This window comes from Hyperolius riggenbachi, chromosome 8, assembly GCF_040937935.1.
Source record: "Hyperolius riggenbachi isolate aHypRig1 chromosome 8, aHypRig1.pri, whole genome shotgun sequence".
NCBI classification, from domain to species: domain Eukaryota; kingdom Metazoa; phylum Chordata; class Amphibia; order Anura; family Hyperoliidae; genus Hyperolius; species Hyperolius riggenbachi.
The window spans coordinates 161,975,290-161,993,967 of NC_090653.1; the positions used below are offsets into that span (position 1 = coordinate 161,975,290).

Consider the following 18,678-nt stretch of genomic DNA (forward strand, 5'->3'; position numbering starts at 1 on the left):
GCCAGGTAGTCGGCTACCTGTTGGTTAAAGGCATTGGCGAAGGGTGGATCCAGGAGGGCTAAGGCGAGGCATTGGACTAAAAAATGTCCGCATGTCCGACATCACCATGAGATTCCCTAGAGCGTCCTGTCCTTGCCTGCGTGGACATGAGAGGAGGAGGATTACTGGCAGTGGCACCTTTATTCCGTTGTGCTGTGACATCACCCTTAAACACACTGTAAAGCATAGTTGCCAGCTTGTTCTGCAAATGCTGCATCCTTTCTGCCTTCTGGTGATTTGGAAACATCTCCGCCACTTTGTGCCTATACCGAGGGTCTAGTAGCGTGGCCACCCAGTACAGCTCATTCCCCTTGAGTTTTTTTATACGGAGTCCCTCAACAGGCTGGACAGCATGAAAGACGCCATCTGCACAAAGTTGGATGAAGACGTACTATCCATCTCCTCTTGCTCTTCCTCAGTGATGTCAGATAAGTTCTCCTCCTCCCCCCAGCCATGAACAATACCACGGGAAAGTTGAGCAGCACAAGCCCCCTGCGACGCCTGCTGCGGTTCTTCTTCCGCCTCCTCCTAAAAAAAAAAAAACTTCCTCATCTGACTCCTCTTCCCCACACGACTCTTCCTCCTCCTCCTCCTCCCCCTCTGTGCTGCCGCAGGTGTTGGGGAATCATCTGCTTCTGCTGAGAATTGATCCCACAACTCTTCTTCCTGTTCCTGTTCACACTCCTCCACAGCTTGATCCACCACTCTACGCACGGCACGCTCCAGGAAAAAGCATATGGGATCAAGTCGCTGATGGCACCTTCACTGCGACTCACCAGGTTTGTCACCTCCTCAAACGGCCGCATGAGCCTGCAGGCATTTCGCATGAGTGTCCAGTACTTCGGCCAGAACATCCCCATCTCCCCAGAGCATGTCCTTTGACTGTAGTTGTAGAGATACTGCTTGACGGCTTTCTTCTGTTGTAGCAGGCGGTTGAACATCAGGAGCGTTGAATTCCAGCGAGTCGGGCTATCGCAAATCAAGCGTCTCACCGGCAAGTTGTTACTCCACTGAATATTGGCAAAGCATGCCATGGCCATGTAAGACCACCTGAAATGCCCACACACCTTCCTGGACTGCTTCAGGATGTCCTGTAAGCCTCTGTACTTAGACACAAATCTCTGAATTATGAGATTCAGCACATGTGCCATGCAGGGTACATGTGTCAACTTTCCCAAATTCAAAGCCGAAATGTGATTGCTGCCATTGTCACACACCACGTTGCCGATCTCCAGTTGGTGCAGGGTCAGCCACTGATCCACCTGTTTGTTCAGAGCAGCCAGGAGAGCTGCTCCAGTGTGACTCTCCGCTTTTAGGCAAGACATGTCTAAGATGGCGTGACACCGTCATACCTGGCATGCAGCATAGGCCCTGGGGAGCTGGGGCTGTGTAGCTGGAGAGGAGATCGCAGCACCAGTAGAGTTGAGCTGCCAAGGAGCAGGAGGACGACAGCGAAGAGGATGTAGCAGGAAGGTGGCAGCAGGCCTACCTGCAAGCCGTGGAGGTGTCACAACTAGGTCCGCTGCACAGCCACGTACTTCCTGCTTGCCAGTGGTCACCAGGTTGACCCAATGGGCTGTGTAAGTAATGTACCTGCCCTGACCGTGCTTGGCAGACCAGGCATCCGTGGTCAGATTGACCCTTGACCCAATGCTGTGTGCCAGAGATGACACCACTTGCCTTTCAACTTCACAGTACAGTTTGGGTATTGCCTTTTTGGAGAAATATTTGCGGCCTGGTATCTTCCACTGCGGTGTCCCAATGGCCACAAATTTTAGGAAGGCCTCAGAGTCCACCAGCTGGTATGGTAACAGCTGGCGAGATAACAGTTCCGCCAAGCCAGCTGTCAGACGCTGGGCAAGGGAGTGACTGGCAGACATTGGCTTCTTCCGCTCAAAGATTTCCCTCATGGACACCTGGCTGCTGCTGTGTACAGAGGAGCAGGAACTGCTCAAGGTGAGAGGTGGAGTGGAGGAGGGTGGCTGTGATTGTGAAGGTGCAAGGGAGAAAGCGGCTGAAGATGATGCACCTGAAGGAGGAAGAGGAGAAGGAGGTTGGCTTTGCTTTTGTGTGCTGCTTTTCCTCAGGTGGTCTTCCCATTGCAGTTTGTGCCTTTTCTCCATGTGCCTTCATAAGGCAGTTGTCCCTACATGGCTGTTGGCCTTTGCATGGCTCAATTTTTGGCGGCAGAGAGAACAGATGGCATTGCTCTGATTTGAGGCAGACACACAAAACAATTTCCACACCGCTGAGCCTAAGGGTGTGGGCACTATGGTGGCATCAGCAGCTGATGTTGAAGGGCATTTTGGCTGGCTGTCCGTAGGTGGAGATAAATGGCGCTGGACACTGCCACCAGCTGTTTCTGAAGACAAGCTCCCCCTGCTTCTTTCAGCAAGTCGTCTCCTCCTACTCCTCTCTGACTCCCTGTCTGAACTGTCCCCTTGGTCATCTTAGGATCCCACGTGGCATCCATATCATCATAATCATCCTCCCCAGCTTTGCTTGCCTCAGACACCTTATAAACTGCACCAACAGCAGGTACTTCATCCTCCTCCTCCTATGTTACGTCCATAGTGTCGCCTAACTCAGACATATGAGGTGGTGTAACTTGCTTAGCGCCTTCATCTTGTTGTAACAATAATGTCTGTGAATCAGTTAATTCCCCACCAAATAACTCCTGTGAAGTGTCAAATGCAGTGGATGTGGTGCTTGTAGTAGTGCTGGTGGCTGCAGAAGATGAGTTGTTCTGTGTTAAATAGTCAACCACGTCCTGACAATCTTGGGAGTTGATGGGACGTGCCTTCTTCTGAGCACTATACTTTAGGCCAGGGCCGCACAAAATCACGTCAGCACGACCTCGAACAGACCTGCCGGGTGGCCTGCCTCTGGGTCTGGCTCTGCCTGTTGTTTTGTCCATATCGGGGGGGGGGGGGGGGGGAAGTGAAAGGTATGCACAGACTTGACTAATACAATGTGCAGTCACACAGGTGCAGTGAAAGGTATGCAGTGGTATTACAATACAATGTGCAGCTGTCACACAGATGCAGTTAACAGATATGCACGGACTGGTATATTACACAGCGTGCGGTCACACAGGTACTGTGAACAATTGTGCAATGACTAGTATTACAAATTTTCAGCTGTCACACACACAGGTACCGTGAACAGGTGCAGTGACTGGTATATAACACTGCTTGCAGTCACGTAGGTAGGTAGGTGCACTGAACAGGTGGGTATGCAGTGATTGGTATTACAAATGTGCAGCTGTCACACACACAGGTACAGTGAACAGGTGCAGTTACACTGCGTGCGCTCACGTAGGTAGGTAGATGCACTGAACAGGTGGTTATGCAGTGATTGGTATTACAAATGTGCAGCTGTCACACACACAGGTAGTCACTGAATGTGCTGGGCCTGGCAATGGCACAGTAGGAATTACCAAGGGGCCAAGGTCCCACCAGCAGCTGCGACTGACTGACAGGGCTGTATATGCGGGGGGCTCCAGGAGGGATTGTAGCCTGACTGGCTACCCTGTGTCTGCTGACTGTGATGTAAAGGGTCAAAGTTGACCCTAATGATGTAGTATAGGGGGAGGGTCGAACTCTGATATAATTTGCAGTTCACTGCGAACGCGAAACACCGAAGTTCACGCGAATAAGTTTGCGGGCGAACCGGTTGGGTCATCTCTAGTGTTAATGTGATCCATGTTCTTCGGGGTTTTAGAATTTGCTTTTATTATTTGTGTGCAATGAATATTGACTGAGATATAGACATCGGATGAACAGGGATAATAGAGGCGCCAGACAAGTATAAAATAGGTTAAAAAATGTCTAAAAGGAGGGAAATGGGTGGATTCACCTCCCCCAGGTACATAAATGACCAGGCTAATTCAGCCGTTAAATATACAACTGTGTTTATTTAAAACAATTCTCCAAAAATGATGCAACACGTTTCACGGGCCAACATCCCGCTTCATCAGGCAATATAACAAGGAAAACACTGATCTAGGTCAGTAGACAGCAAGAGCGCCGACTTGTGAGTATAAATCTTATTCCGTTATATCTCCACATTCTTTGAAAATACTACACCAGATTGGGCTCTCGGTTTCTTCCTATTTTTGTTTTCTGAGATATAGACATATATTTGGGATTTAATTTCCCCCAAATGGCAGGGGTCAGCTACCCTCGAGAGCAGGGGCTGCCCCTGAATTCTGCCCTCAAAACAGGATCCTACATAACAGGCTGAAATATATTCACAGTTCTTCATTTACCAACATCTAAACACTGAAAGCTAGCAAGAAAACCACAGGCTGGTTTCCATTTTGAATGAGTTCTTAAACACAAAGGATTCTTGCATTCCCATATGGACTGACCCATCATCACTAAGTATTCATTTTCTCTGTTTTACCTTATATCTTATACTGTGGCTACTGTCTTCCAATTATTACTTATAATAATTTTCTGTATATATCAATTATTTATATTGCATTTAAAATAAACTGACTTAAAGGGAACCTGAACTGAGTAAAATTACCGTATTTAAAATAAACACATGAGGTAACTTCACATGAACATTACATAGTTACCTTGCCATCAGTTCCTCTCAGAGGCTCCCCATTTTCTTCTGACAATGATCCCTTCCAGTTCTGACAACATTTTGTTAGAACTGAAAGATATCAGTTGCTGTCAGTTATAGCTGAGAGGACAACTGATAAGCCATAGGGAAACATGGACATTACCTGGCACAAGTGGGTGATGTTACAGTTTAACAGTGTGCTGACCAGAAAGCTGTTATGGGGTAATGGCCATTTTTAAAATGGAGGACGGAGAATTCCCTTGATCACAGTGGACAAACAGGATGCAGGGGAGGAGAAAGAGATTGTTGAGTAGACTACACGAGAGGTAAGTATGACTTGAGTATGTTTATTTTTACTTTTAATTTTCAGTTCAGGTTTTCTTTAAGGTCATTTTTACAGCTATATACTTGATTTGAGTCCTGCAGAATGAATCCTAGCCCATCCTAATATTAGCTACCTGAAGTATTGTATTGTTTCAATAATAATAGATTGCTAACCCTTCCTCCTTAGCTCACACTAGCTAGTGGGTTCCACTTTTCCCGAAAAAGAGCGGTGGTGACAGCCTTGTAACAAAATTATGTGTATTAAAGTGTTTGCGTCGCTCGCACATTCCCTCCTGACCTGTCTGTTTGCCCAGTTCCAGTGATTTTAGCACAGTGCAATCACGAGAATGGATGGTCCGTGGGCTTAAACAGATTGGGAGGCACTGAGCAGTCCTGCCAGTAGGGGGCGTGTGCCCCCCCCCCCCATAAAGAGAGGGACTAGATCAAAACCTGTCTGTTCTGTTGGATTTTTACTACCTACTGTAAGTGACAGCAAGATGGGAGAAAAGTAATTTATGGTTCATTTTGATCTGAAAGAAACCTATTTATTAGTATGTGTTTACATGTATTTTACATTTTTACATTTTTCGTGATAGTGGTCCTTTGACAAATCAATGCCAGGATGGTTGTTAATTATTTTTCTAAACTCAAACCCATAACTCTTAATTTCTGTAATGTATAGGATTATTATTACAGCCAAACTGTTGAAATGTAAAAAAAACCCTTCTTTAATGGGGCACAGACAATAGTTGGCTACAATAGTAGTCTTTTACATTCATTCCCCCAGACTTAAAAAAAAACCATCATTTACCACATACCGGCATTTAATTTACCTCCATTCATTTTATGGCATAATTTATTGATAGAGGCACCCACAACAACAAAAATATTTTCCATAATTGCAGGTGGTACGTCTCCTCCTTATTCTCTAATTTCCTGGATCGCTGGAAAAAATAATGGAACTTCAGATGATCCTGGAAGCTGTGAGCCATGTGACCTGTACATGATTGGATCACAGGAGAACCCACAAGGAGATCGAGAGTGGGCAGAATTTCTCAGAACAACACTGATATCGTATACTTCAAAAAATTATAAAGTGGTAATTGACTCAAATGACAGTATACTGAAAAGTCACTTGTGATTGTTTCTTTGCAAAACTTTAGAAAGGAGCCTAAGGAGCTAATGGTGGCCTCCATCAATAAATGCTGTAGTTTGAGACGCAAAGGGCGAGTAAGCCACAGCAACTAATCAGATTTGCCTTTACTGAACTCAGTGCAGAGCAAGCAATCAATATTTTGTTTATCAAACTCAGGTCAGAGCAAGCAATCAGAATTTGTTTACAGAATTGAGATCAAAGCAGTATAAATGACAAAGTACGCAGTAAGATCATGGTGTTCCAAAACTTTAATGATCGGTGTCAACACGCAGAGAGAATCTGATTATTGACAATCTGCAGACTCACCAGTAATACAGATATACACCAGATTATGGATGATCTGCAGAATCACCAATAATCCAGGTATGTCTAACCTCTGGACACCTGAGATATGAGTGTATGGAATAACAGTAACACTTTGAGCGAGAACCACCATAGGAACTGGAGGTAGGACGATGAAGGGAATTCACCCCAGACTGTGGGTGAATCCCTATAGGCCAAAGGCTCCCTAGGAGAGGGGCCTGGGCTAGGTTGCAGGATGCCCTGCTGCTAAATGAACATACTTACCCTACTCGATGAGAGATCCTAGCTCTCTACACCCTAGTGGCAGGCTAAAGTAGTACAGATACACAGTGCTAGTCTTGGGTGTGAGGTTTGTAGTTACAGCACCCTGGAACTAGCATAACATAACATTGATACAGTTTCTTAGTCTTGGGTGTGAGGTCCGTAGTCACAACACCCCGGAACTAGTCTATAACATAACATAGCATTGACACAGTTTCCTAGGCTTGGGTGTGAGGTCCGTAGTCACAACACCCTGGAACTAGTCTATAGCATAACATAGCATTGACACAGTTTCCTAGGCTTGGGTGTGAGGTCCGTAGTCACAACACCCTGGAACTAGTCTATAGCATAACATAGTATTGAGACAGTTTCCTAGGCTTGGGTGTGAGGTCCGTAGTCACAACACCCTGGAACTAGTCTATAGCATAACATAGCATTGAGACAGTTTCCTAGGCTTGGGTGTGAGGTCCGTAGTCACAACACCCTGGAACTAGTCTATAGCATAACATAACATAACATGCGAGAGTATTCTAGCTCAGTGTGATTTCCCAGGTCCGTCCTGGTTCTAACACACTGTAGGATCTGACTGAGGTCTGTGTGCTAACGCATAAAGCATTTGCAACGGCAGACAACGTGAGACTGAGGGACGAGTGGTTATATAGTGCAGCGCTGATCAGCGCCGCCCAGTCCCTTCCAGCCAATCCGCATACACCCTCGGATCAGCTGACCAAGGAAGTCAGCTGATCCGTCTCTGCTTCCCATAAAGCTTCTGCCTTACCGCGCGCGCGTGTATTCCTCAGCCTATGTGCACAGGAAGGCTGAACCAGATCAGACACATGTCGCCGCGCGTAAACCGCCGGACTAGACGCGGAAACAGCCGCCACGCCATCAGAGCACGCGGCGGCTATTCCGCAATCCTTCACAAAAACAACTAGAAAAGTAATGTCTTAAAGAAATCAAAAGGCCCTCTTGCTAGAAAATGATATATTTACCTTCTAAAAACAGAAGCTATTTGCAATTGTTCAGTTGTAAGTAAGCAACACAGATCTCCCATGATGCATCACTGCTGAATATGCAAATCATCTCTTTATCATCATAAAAGCTAGACAGGCATCCCAAACCACTAGTATGCAGTGTGCTTATAGCCTATTTTACAGAACCGTACTAAACCAAACTGTTTCTGAAAATCCACCTAGTAATGTTGTATGTATGTAATTAAAGAGAATCTGTACTCTAAAATTCTTACAATAAAAAGCATACCATTCTATTCATTATGTCCTCCCGGGCCCCTCTTTGCTGTTTCTGCCACTCCCTGCTGCAATCCTGGTTTGTAATTGCCAGTTTTTGTCAGTGTTTACAAACAAAAGACATGGCTGCTAACCAGCATGTGATAGGCTGAGAGAAGCTCAGTCTGTGACTCATACAGAGGCTGGAGGGGACTTGGAGAGGGTGTGTATAACTTCTACCTATCACAGTAGAGCAGCACATTCCTGCCTCAGCCGACAAACTCGGCAAAGGAAAGAAGATTAGATTATATTGCAGAGATAATACAGCCACTGTGCAACTAGGAATGGCTGCAGTAAGACAGCCCACATTAGAACAGGTATAGGAACTTATAGGATAGAAGAAATAAGGCTGAAAATTTTGTTACAGTCTCTTTAAGTGTATCTATCTAATTTTAGCTCATTTGTTTGCTCTTATTGATCACAGTAAAAGAAAGAAAAATACAGTGGAAAAACATGTGCTCCCAATGTAACTGTCATCTCTTAATATTAGCTAAAATAAAAGGATAGCTGTGTGGGTCAAGTCAGTTCATCAAGTAAATGCTCTTTGGATTAGCAATTAGCAGCAGATGATGTTGTTTCTCTCCTAAGGTTTGCACACACTCTGTTGGAGGCATTAAACTTGTTATACTGGTGAAAGAACAATATGAACTTCTAATATCTCGTGTTCAGATATCAACCGTGAAAACAAGAATCAGTAACACTTTGGGTATGATTGTCAGTCTTTAATTCTCTTTATTAAAAATCTATACTGTGTTAAGAATTGTTGTATAGCCATTGTATATTCCTACAGGCATGCGGGGAGCAGTTGGGGCCTCATTTGACTTTAATGGGACACCCCTAGGCTTTGTCACTAGTCACCTTATTTCTGGAGTGGATAAAGTGCAAAAGTAAGTAGACCCAAAGAAATCCATTACATGCAAAGTGTTAATCCAGTCTTAATCCTGTGTATTCTAAGGATGTTCCTGTTCTCAGTGCTATTAGGCATCACTACAATTATCATGTAACTCTTTGCAGGAGGAATCAAAGTTATGGGGAGATCCTACGTGGGTTGGCCCTTGGAGATGAGGCTTTACGGGGCTTCCAGCTGCCTCTGAGACTTGTTTACCTGTTTTGGGCTGGAGACTTGAACTATAAATTAGATATGCCTGTGCAGGTACAATGAAATTATACTTTGTAAATTCACTAATAGGCCTGCTCTGTGATGTATTTCATGGAGGGATCACACTTTTATCTACAGGAATCGCAGACAGTTCCCCAAAATTGTTTTGAAGCGCAACTGTGTGTTTTGTAGAGGGTTTTAACTTGTGGGGTTTTTTTTTACAGTAGACACTGATTTCAATGAAAAACGCATGCTTTGTGCAGGAAAGTAGTAAAGGTTGTATTTTTTAACGTTACCTGAAAATGCATATGCCTTTGGAAAATACAGCAGCACCATAGACTATCATCATATGCGATTCCATATGCAGCAAAATGCATATGGAATATGACTATCCATAGACTATCATTATATGCGTTTTTGTATGCAGCAAAATGCTGTGGATTTGCTCAAGTGTGACCATATGCAATTTACTTTTTCTCCTGAGATTTCTCCTAGGTGATATTTTCACACCTTATCATAAAATGCCTTTTAAACCACCAGCATGCAAGAAAATACTCAAAATAATTTTAATAGTACTTTTTCACCTACTTTTAGGTACTTTTTCAATTGTAAAATGCTTAAAAGATATTTTAAGCAGAATATGAAAATGATCTCCTACCTAGGTGATAACTCAGGAGAAAAAGTTAATTGCATTTCGGCCACAGTCCTTTAGAAAGATTTTTAAGTATGTTTTTTCTTAACTTCTCTTCTGTGGAACTGGTTTTATATTTAGCCAGTGCCATTTGATTCAACCATCCCACTTGTTCCATGTGAATTTAGGGTTACTTCAAATGTCTTATTATGGTCCAACGCAGTGCTGGGGCAAAGATCACTTAAAGATCACTTAAGTAGCCTGAGTCTGGAGACAAAGGTTAACTTCCAGTGCATGCATAGATTCTGTACACCTTTCTCTGTCTAGGTGCAAAGTTACCCACTGTGATCCTGGAAAGCGATAATCCACAGCATCAAAATATAGACAAAAGCTTATCAGTCCATAGTTGTTAGGGAGATACCTGCTTGTTTATGATCAACTTTAATAGTATATCATATTGTGGCTTTTGTTCAATTTTTCAGTAAGTTTTTTTCTAGCAGTAACTTTTTACAATGCACTGTACTTGGAATACCATTGCAAGAAACCATTCCCAGCCCTGGGCTATTCCTAAATGACTACTGTAATGCACCCAAATGTCAGCTGCTCCTATGCACCCTCTGCGGAACATATGAGTAGTTTAGAGATGGTCATCTTCTGTAGTCACATCTCAGTGTGCCTACAGCCACATTCAAAGATTATTAAAGAGGAGCTGTTAGGTATAGGGTCTCAGAGAAAAAAAACACATATATCAGTAGCTAAATATTGGCTGTACTCACATTACATATGCATTTAACTGTCCAAGTTTGGATTTCACAGAATTTTTATATAGTATTTGCAGAGATTGATGCTCTTGACAGCTCATGGCAGGTTCCATGTTTGACTGTCTTGTATGAAGCCAATTGTGATATAATATCCTCCCTTACCCTGCTTCCTGATTGATGATTCTTTAGCCCTCCCAAGTTCCAGCCCTCAGACACTCCCACCAGTCTCTGGTCTAACGGGGCATATTGTCTGTCACTCTGATTCGAATCGGATCATTGAGAAGATCTGGATCTTTGAACCGAATCTTTGAATAATTTGCAGCAGAGTGGAGAAGCTCCAGTTCCTGTTTCTTCCAGACATCCACTGTGAACCAAATCTCGGATGATTTGACTCACAAAAAAGATCTGGATCAAAGATCCTAATCGTTCATGATCCAGACAACACTACTGTGCAGTGACTATTAATTAGCCATTTGGCTAGGAACAATTGCGGACTCGTGCAGTATACTCTAACGGAACATGTGCACTGTGAACAGCACATAGATTTTTCAGTGCTGTGAGTTGGGCTGCAAGTTACAAGCTGCTGTAACATGAGCCTGTAACTTCCCACTGTGAAAGCAGCCTTAGGGCGGGAATGAAGGGGAGGACCAAGGGAGTGCAGTAGGGAGAAGGAGCAGCCCCAACATGCTCTGCAGTATCTGTTATGCGGCCTGCGGCCTCCTTAGGAGCTTGGGAATAAAGAGGATTGCTATTCAGCAAGCATAAAAGTAAGAGAGATTTTTAACTTCAGTATTGCCTTTTTGGCTTTCTTCTAAACTGTTTAACACAGGAGAATAGAGGTTTAAATTAGCTTTTGCAGCCTGACAGTTACTCTTTAACCTGCTGCCCTCGCACTCAAAACACAATGACAGCAAGCTTGACATCTGGAAGCTAGAGTTGGGCCGAACCTCCGATTTTAGGTTCGCGAACCGGGTTCGCGAACTTCCGCGGAAGGTTCGGTTCGCGGTAAAGTTCACGAACCGCAATAGACTTCAATGGGGATGCGAACTTTGAAAAAAAAAAATGTATGCTGGCCACAAAAGTGATGGAAAAGATGTTTCAAGGGGTCTAACACCTGGAGGGGGGCATGGCGGAGTGGGATACACGCCAAAAGTCCCCGGGAAAAATCTGGATTTGACGCAAAGCAGCGTTTTAAGGGCAGAAATCATATTGAATGCTAAATGACAGGCCTAAAGTGCTTTAAAACATCTTGCATGTGTATACATCAATCAGGTAGTGTAATTAAGGTACTGCTTCACACTGACACACCAAACTGTTCACTGAACAGAACAGGTATGCAGTGGCGGGTTCACTGAACAGAACAGGTATGCAGTGCCGGGTTCACTGAACAGAACAGGTATACAGTGGCGGGTTCACTGAACAGTACAGGTATGCAGTGGCAGGTTCACTGAACAGGTATGCAGTGGTGGGTTCACAGAACAGGTATGCAGTGGTGGGTTCACAGAACAGGTATGCAGTGGTGGGTTCACAGAACAGGTATGCAGGTATGCAGTGGTGGGTTCACAGAACAGGTATGCAGTGGTGGGTTCACAGAACAGGTATGCAGTGGTGGGTTCACAGTACAGGTATGCAGTGGTGGGTTCACAGAACAGGTATGCAGTGGTGGGTTCACAGAACAGGTATGCAGTGGTGGGTTCACAGAACAGGTATGCAGTGGTGGGTTCACAGTACAGGTATGCAGTGGTGGGTTCACAGAAGAGGTATGCAGTGGTGGGTTCACAGTACAGGTATGCAGTGGTGGGTTCACAGAACAGGTATGCAGTGGTGGGTTCACAGAACAGGTATGCAGTGGCGGGTTCACTGAACAGGTATGCAGTGGCGGGTTCACTGAACAGGTATGCAGTGGTGGGTTCACAGAACAGGTATGCAGTGGTGGGTTCACAGAACAGGTATGCAGTGGTGGGTTCACAGTACAGGTATGCAGTGGTGGGTTCACAGAACAGGTATGCAGTGGTGGGTTCACAGTACAGGTATGCAGTGGTGGGTTCACAGAACAGGTATGCAGTGGTGGGTTCACAGAACAGGTATGCAGTGGTGGGTTCACAGAACAGGTATGCAGTGGTGGGTTCACAGAACAGGTATGCAGCCAGGGACAAGCTAAGCCTAACTAATCTTTCCCTATGAGAGAGAGCGTGCAGCAGCTCGCCCTACTCTCACTAATGCAGGCACACGAGTGACCGTAATGGTCGCCGCTGCCTGCCTTTTAGTAGGGGGGAGTGGCTCCAGGGGCTAGTGTAGCCTAATTGGCTACACTGTGCCTGCTGACTGTGATGTAGAGGGTCAAAGTTGACCCTCCATGGTGCATTATGGGGCGAACCGAACTTCCGCAAAGGTTCGCCTGCGGGACGCGAACGCGAACCACGGAAGTTCGCATGGAACCGTTCGCAGGCGAACCGTTCGGCCCAACTCTAGTGGAAGCATTTCATAATGGACTGTAGCAGCATTTTGTACTAGACCAATTCACAAGCATCGAGGTTCCCTCCAGAGAACTGATCCCTACTTTACCTACACCATTCAGCAAACAAGCAAACCCTTCATCCTCTTAAATCTATGAATTAAGCTGAGGCAATATCAGGTTCATAAAAAGGACACATGCTTGCAGATAAATCAGTCTCATTTCTCCAGGGAGGGCCAAACTGCACAGGGTATGAGTAGAGTGGTTTGTCTCAGGTCAGTTTCTAGGCTAAATTTCACCTAGTTCGAGTCAAAAATCCCCCCCCCCCCCCCCCCCCCAAATCAAAGCTGCTAAGTGAAATCATGTCCAAAGGCCTCTTGATTCCAACTCACCATTTTTATTTTGTTTTTAATTTTGTTTACTCTGCGTCTGACCACCTGCCCAGGGAAAAAAGAGCGACCCCTCCGCCCCCTAGCCAGGGAGTCACAGTATAGTGGTCTGACAACCAGCCCAGGGAAAAAAAAAAGAGTGACCCTCTCCCAATCTAGCCAGGGAGTCACAGTCAGACCATGGTGGTTTGACCGTCAGACCACCATGGTCTGACTTTGACTCCCTGGCTGTGGGTGGTAGGGGGGTGCTCTTTTTGCCCTGGGCTAGTGGTCAGAGCCCACCATGGTCTGACTGTGACTCCCTGGCTGGGGATGGGGGGGTACTCTTTTTGCCCTGGGCTGGTTGGTGGTCAGACTCTGACCACCAGCCCAGGGCAAAAAGAGTGCCCCCCTACCCCCAGCCAGGGAGTCACACTGTTAGACCATCACCATGGTGGGTTCTGACCACCAGTCCAGGGCAAAAAGAGCGCCCCCCCTCCCCCAGCAGCCACGTCAGAAAGAGAGAGGCAGTGCAGTACATAGACTACCTGCCTTACTGCCTACTTACCATGAGGTCCATCTCATGGCAGGTGGAACTGGAAGAAGGCGCCGGGCCAGGATCGGTGGGGGTCCGGGCGGGGGACCATGGAGGTGCTAGCGGGCAGCGGCAGCAAGGGCCAAGGCACACACTAGCAGCAGTGGCAGCGAGGAGCCCGAGTCCAACTGGCCAAAAAGACTCCACCTTCTGGGGCAGGGCTCTGCCGCACACTGCTGCTGCACACAGGGGTGAGCCTGGGGTGCCTGGCACCTGGGTGCAAGATTTTCTCTGGCGCCTATGGGAGTGGTTAAATGAACCGCGCCCAACCACATAACCACACCCATGTCCTGCCTAATCACACCCACACCTTCCACCTCTTTACGCATGCATGTGATACCCCATTCCTACCCCTCTTCCATGGGCTTGCTCCTGGCTGGCTTTGGCTGCCTGCCAGTCTGCTAGTCACTTGACTGACTCAGGTTGAGAGGCTCTGCGAGTGCGACGCAGTCACACACTGCGTATTTATGGCTGCCTGCGGCCACCCTACTCTCGCTCACTGTCGTCGGCTCCTCCCCCCGCCAAGCCCAAGCGTGAGGTGGGCTGCCGGTATCTTTCCCGTTGCGCCGCGCAGCCTGCCAGTGTTGCCAACCTTTCACGTTATTTTTTACTGACAAATACCTAAAAATTTACTGACAAAAGATTATTTTTACTGACAAAATTTCCCCACTAAATGCACATAAGAGACTGCTTTTCACCAGTAAATGCACATAATAAGAGACTGCTTTTCACCAGTAAATGCATGTAATGACAGACCGCTTTTCACCAGTAAATGCACATAATAAGAGACCGCTTTTCACCAGTAAATGCACATAATAAGAGACAGCTTTTCACCAGTAAATGCACATAATAAGAGACAGCTTTTCACCAGTAAATGCAAATAATAAGAGACCGCTTTTCACCAGTAAATGCACATAATAAGAGACCGCTTTTCACCAGTAAATGCACATAATAAGAGACAGCTTTTCACCAGTAAATGCACATAATAAGAGACAGCTTTTTACCAGTAAATGCACATAATAAGAGACAGCTTTTCACCAGTAAATGCACATAATGACAAACAGCCAGTGTCCCCAGTATATGTAGCCAGCCTGGACACCCTTTAGGCAGTGAGTGACAGGGAGCCCCTTTAGGCAGTGAGTGACAGGGAGCCCCTTTAGGCAGTGAGTGACAGGGAGCCCCTTAAGGCAGTGAGTGACAGGGAGCCCCTTTAGACAGGGAGTGACAGGGAGCCTGTTTGAGCAGTGAGTGACAGGGAGCCTTTTATGCAGTGAGTGACAGGGAGCCCCTTTAGGCAGTGAGTGACAGGGAGCCCCTTTAGGCAGTGAGTGACAGGGAGCCCCTTTAGGCAGTGAGTGACAGGGAGCCCCTTTAGACAGGGAGTGACAGGGAGCCTTTTATGCAGTGAGTGACAGGGAGCCTTTTATGCAGTGAGTGACAGGGAGCCTTTTATGCAGTGAGTGACCGGGAGCCCTTTAGGCAGTGAGTGACAGGGAGCCCGTTTAGGCAGTGAGTGACAGGGAGCCCCTTTAGGCAGTGAGTGACAGGGAGCCTGTTTAAGCAGTGAGTGACAGGGAGCCCCTTTAGGCAGTGAGTGACAGGGAGCCAGTTTAGGCAGTGAGTGACAGGGAGCCCTTTAGGCAGTGAGTGACAGGGAGCCCGTTTGAGCAGTGAGTGACAGGGAGCCCGTTTGAGCAGTGAGTGACAGGAAACCCCTTTAGGCAGTGAGTGACAGGGAGCCCCTTTAGGCAGTGAGTGACAGGGAGCCCGTTTGAGCAGTGAGTGACAGGGAGCCCCTTTAGGCAGTGAGTGACAGGGAGCCCTTTAGGCAGTGAGTGACAGGGAGCCCTTTAGGCAGTGAGTGACAGGGAGCCCGTTTGAGCAGTGAGTGACAGGGAGTCCCTTTAGGCAGTGAGTGGCAGGGAGCCCCTTTAGGCAGTGAGTGACAGGGAGCCCCTTTGGGCAGTGAGTGACAGGGAGCCCCTTTAGGCACTGAGTGACAGGGAGCCCCTTTAGGCACTGAGTGACAGGGAGCCCCTTTAGGCAGTGAGTGACAGGGAGCCCGTTTGAGCAGTGAGTGACAGGGAGCCCCTTTAGGCAGTGACAGGGAGCCCGTTTGAGCAGTGAGTGACAGGGAGCCCCTTTAGGCAGTGAGTGGCAGGGAGCCCCTTTAGCTAGTGAGTGACAGGGAGCCCCTTTAGGCAGTGAGTGACAGGGAGCCCGTTTGAGCAGTGAGTGACAGGGAGCCCCTTTAGGCAGTGAGTGACAGGGAGCCCCTTTAGGCAGTGAGTGACAGGGAGCCCCCCAGCCGCTGCCGCTCCCGCCTCACCTTTCAGACCTCAGGATCACCCGACCAGTACGAGCGGGCGCCGGACGCACCCGCTCTATATGCGGAAGTGATGTCACTTCCACATATCAGTGCGGGCGCTGGGTCCTAGCGCCCGCACGATTGATCGCCGCCTGATCGAGGTCTGAGTGAGGCGCCAGGAGGGAGGGGGGGGGAGCAGCGGCGGCGGCCACAGGGACGGAGGGAGCGGCGGCCACAGGGGGTGAGCAGCGGCCGGGCGGCACCCGTCTCTGGCTGCACTGCGTCCGCGCGTCACAGGCTCCTAGCAGTGACGTGACGTCACATCCTTCTGCCTGGCGCCCCCCAATCTGTCACTCTCATCGGCGCCCCGTTCAGCAGAACTGGCTGAACGGGGCAAGAAACGGCCCTGGTCTGTCCCAGCAGAAAGAGCAGCCAAACTCAGACACGAAGCAGTTTTCTGCTGCCAGCTAACTGTACTGCTTTTTAACACTGACATGTGTGGAGTTACAAACATTGCCATTTGGCAGGATGAAATTGCAGCGGAAAGCGATCAGTGGCCGGCAGTTCAGTCATCTGTGTGAAAGATCCCAAAATCAGAACTATTATTGTGGTAATTTTTAGTAGTAGTGGTAGTGAAAGCAGTAGTAATAATAGATTATGATGCCCATTGGAATTATTTGAATGGTTGCCTCTATATTGAGTTGACTCAGATTTGCAAGATTGCAGATGGTATTACTGACCTATTAAGGTCACGTTTTAGGGATTTCTCTGGCCCTTTTTTAACCCTCTGCTAAGCAATTAATTTAAGTGCTTGAGCAGGTATTTATCACACACAAAGTTAAGGAAATCTGCAATGGTGCACAGGAAAACATGTGCTATGCAATTACCAATAAGTAAGGACCACGCAACCACTACCACACTGTATGGAAGAAAATGTGTAATTATGGTTGTGTGTGTGAAACAAAAAAGTGGTGAACAGTATTGTTTTGTAAAATAAATTGAAATATGTGAGAACATGTTTAAAAGAGAATTTGCAAGCTGTTGCAATATGAAATATTGTCATTAGGTTATAGCCCTTTGTACAAATTATCTCTTTCACTTATCAGATCCTGAAGGTTCAACTTTATTCTGCTGTTAAAGTATATACTTTTATTATACTAATGGGCTGTTCTCTTGCATGAAGGACGTGCTGCAGTGTGTGTACAGTGGTCAACAACAACTTCTGCTTCCTGTAGATCAACTCAACCAGGAACGTGAACGAAAGAAAGTCTTCGTAGGTTTCAGTAAGAAACTTCCTGCTTTAAACATTCATTCAGTACAATACAGTATGTACCCGTGTTTGAAATGCTCATCTATGCAATTTATATGCTTGACACATGACGGCCCTTATTCAATTCTCTTTCTCATTTTCAGTTTAAAATAACCTTTTTAGCACTACCACATAGTAGGAGTATTTTCTTTCTTGCAGGTGGCTAAAAAGACATTTTATTGATCTAGTTTTCTCCTATCCTAGGTGATATTTCCATACACTGCCATTATAAAATGTATTTCAAACTACCAGAAAGCTAGAAAATAATCAAAATTCTTTTGATAGTACTTTTCGCATAATTTTTGGTACATTTTCAATTGTAAAGCGCTGAAAAGTCATTTAAAAAACAAATTGAAAAATTATCTCTTAGAGCAGAAAAGGTGAGATACATATGGGCCCTTTTATCAATAAAAGGCTTTTTAAGCCGCTAGCAAGCAAAAAATTACTCAAAATAATTTGACAGTACTTTTTCACCCACTTTTGGGTACTTTTTCATTTGCAGAGTGCTTTAAAGCAATCCTTAAGCCCCCCCAAAAAAACGAGTTTTACTCACCTGGGGCTTCCAATAGCCCCCTGCAGCTGTCCGGTGCCCTTGCCGTGTCCCTCCAATCCTCCTGTCCCCGCCGGCGGCCGCTTCCGGTTTCACCGCCAGGACCCGACAGGCTGGGAATGCGAGTGATTATTCACGTTCCCAGCCACAATAGCTCCCCCTATGCTGCTATAGCGAAACCGGAAGTGGCAGGCGGTGGGGACAGGAGGATCGGAGTGTAAAACTCATTTTTTGGCGGGGCTTAAGGGTCACTTTAAGGAAAAATAAAAAATTATCTCCTAGGAAAAAAAGTGAATTGAATAAGAGCCATATACTGTATTGTGTATGAAGCATTAACCTTACATACATGCAAGAGTTTGATATTAACCTATGAAGTGGGAATCTTCGAGATGGTCAAGAGGCTTTCCAGGTACTCTTCAATCCCACTGCTGCTGCCCAGGACTCACTTCATCTTTGTAGCCATACTACAGTGTGGATGCGTATGAATGCATCCACACTGCACATGTGCAAGTACAGTCCAATCATACACAATAGAATGAAGCCGCTCATGCACGGAGAAAAAAGACATGCACAAGTGGCTTTGTTGCACTGGGCATGCAGGGACCATACACAAGCAGTCACAGCACTGAGGCACTCATATATGGTCGGGTGTGCATTA

General features: G+C 46.4%; 1 protein-coding gene across 3 annotated transcripts in view; it reads left to right on the top strand.

Annotated features, from left to right (window-relative positions):
- Positions 1 to 18,678, top strand: part of LOC137527167 (phosphatidylinositol 3,4,5-trisphosphate 5-phosphatase 2B-like) — a 212,392-nt gene that overhangs the window by 154,808 nt on the left and 38,906 nt on the right. For all 3 annotated transcript variants that reach the window (XM_068247638.1, XM_068247636.1, XM_068247637.1), the window contains exons 10-14: positions 5,844 to 6,037; positions 8,533 to 8,650; positions 8,735 to 8,831; positions 8,959 to 9,097; positions 17,345 to 17,444. In XM_068247638.1, coding sequence (XP_068103739.1) covers positions 5,844 to 6,037; positions 8,533 to 8,650; positions 8,735 to 8,831; positions 8,959 to 9,097; positions 17,345 to 17,444 — 648 coding nt within the window. The remainder of the gene's footprint in view (positions 1 to 5,843; positions 6,038 to 8,532; positions 8,651 to 8,734; positions 8,832 to 8,958; positions 9,098 to 17,344; positions 17,445 to 18,678) is intronic.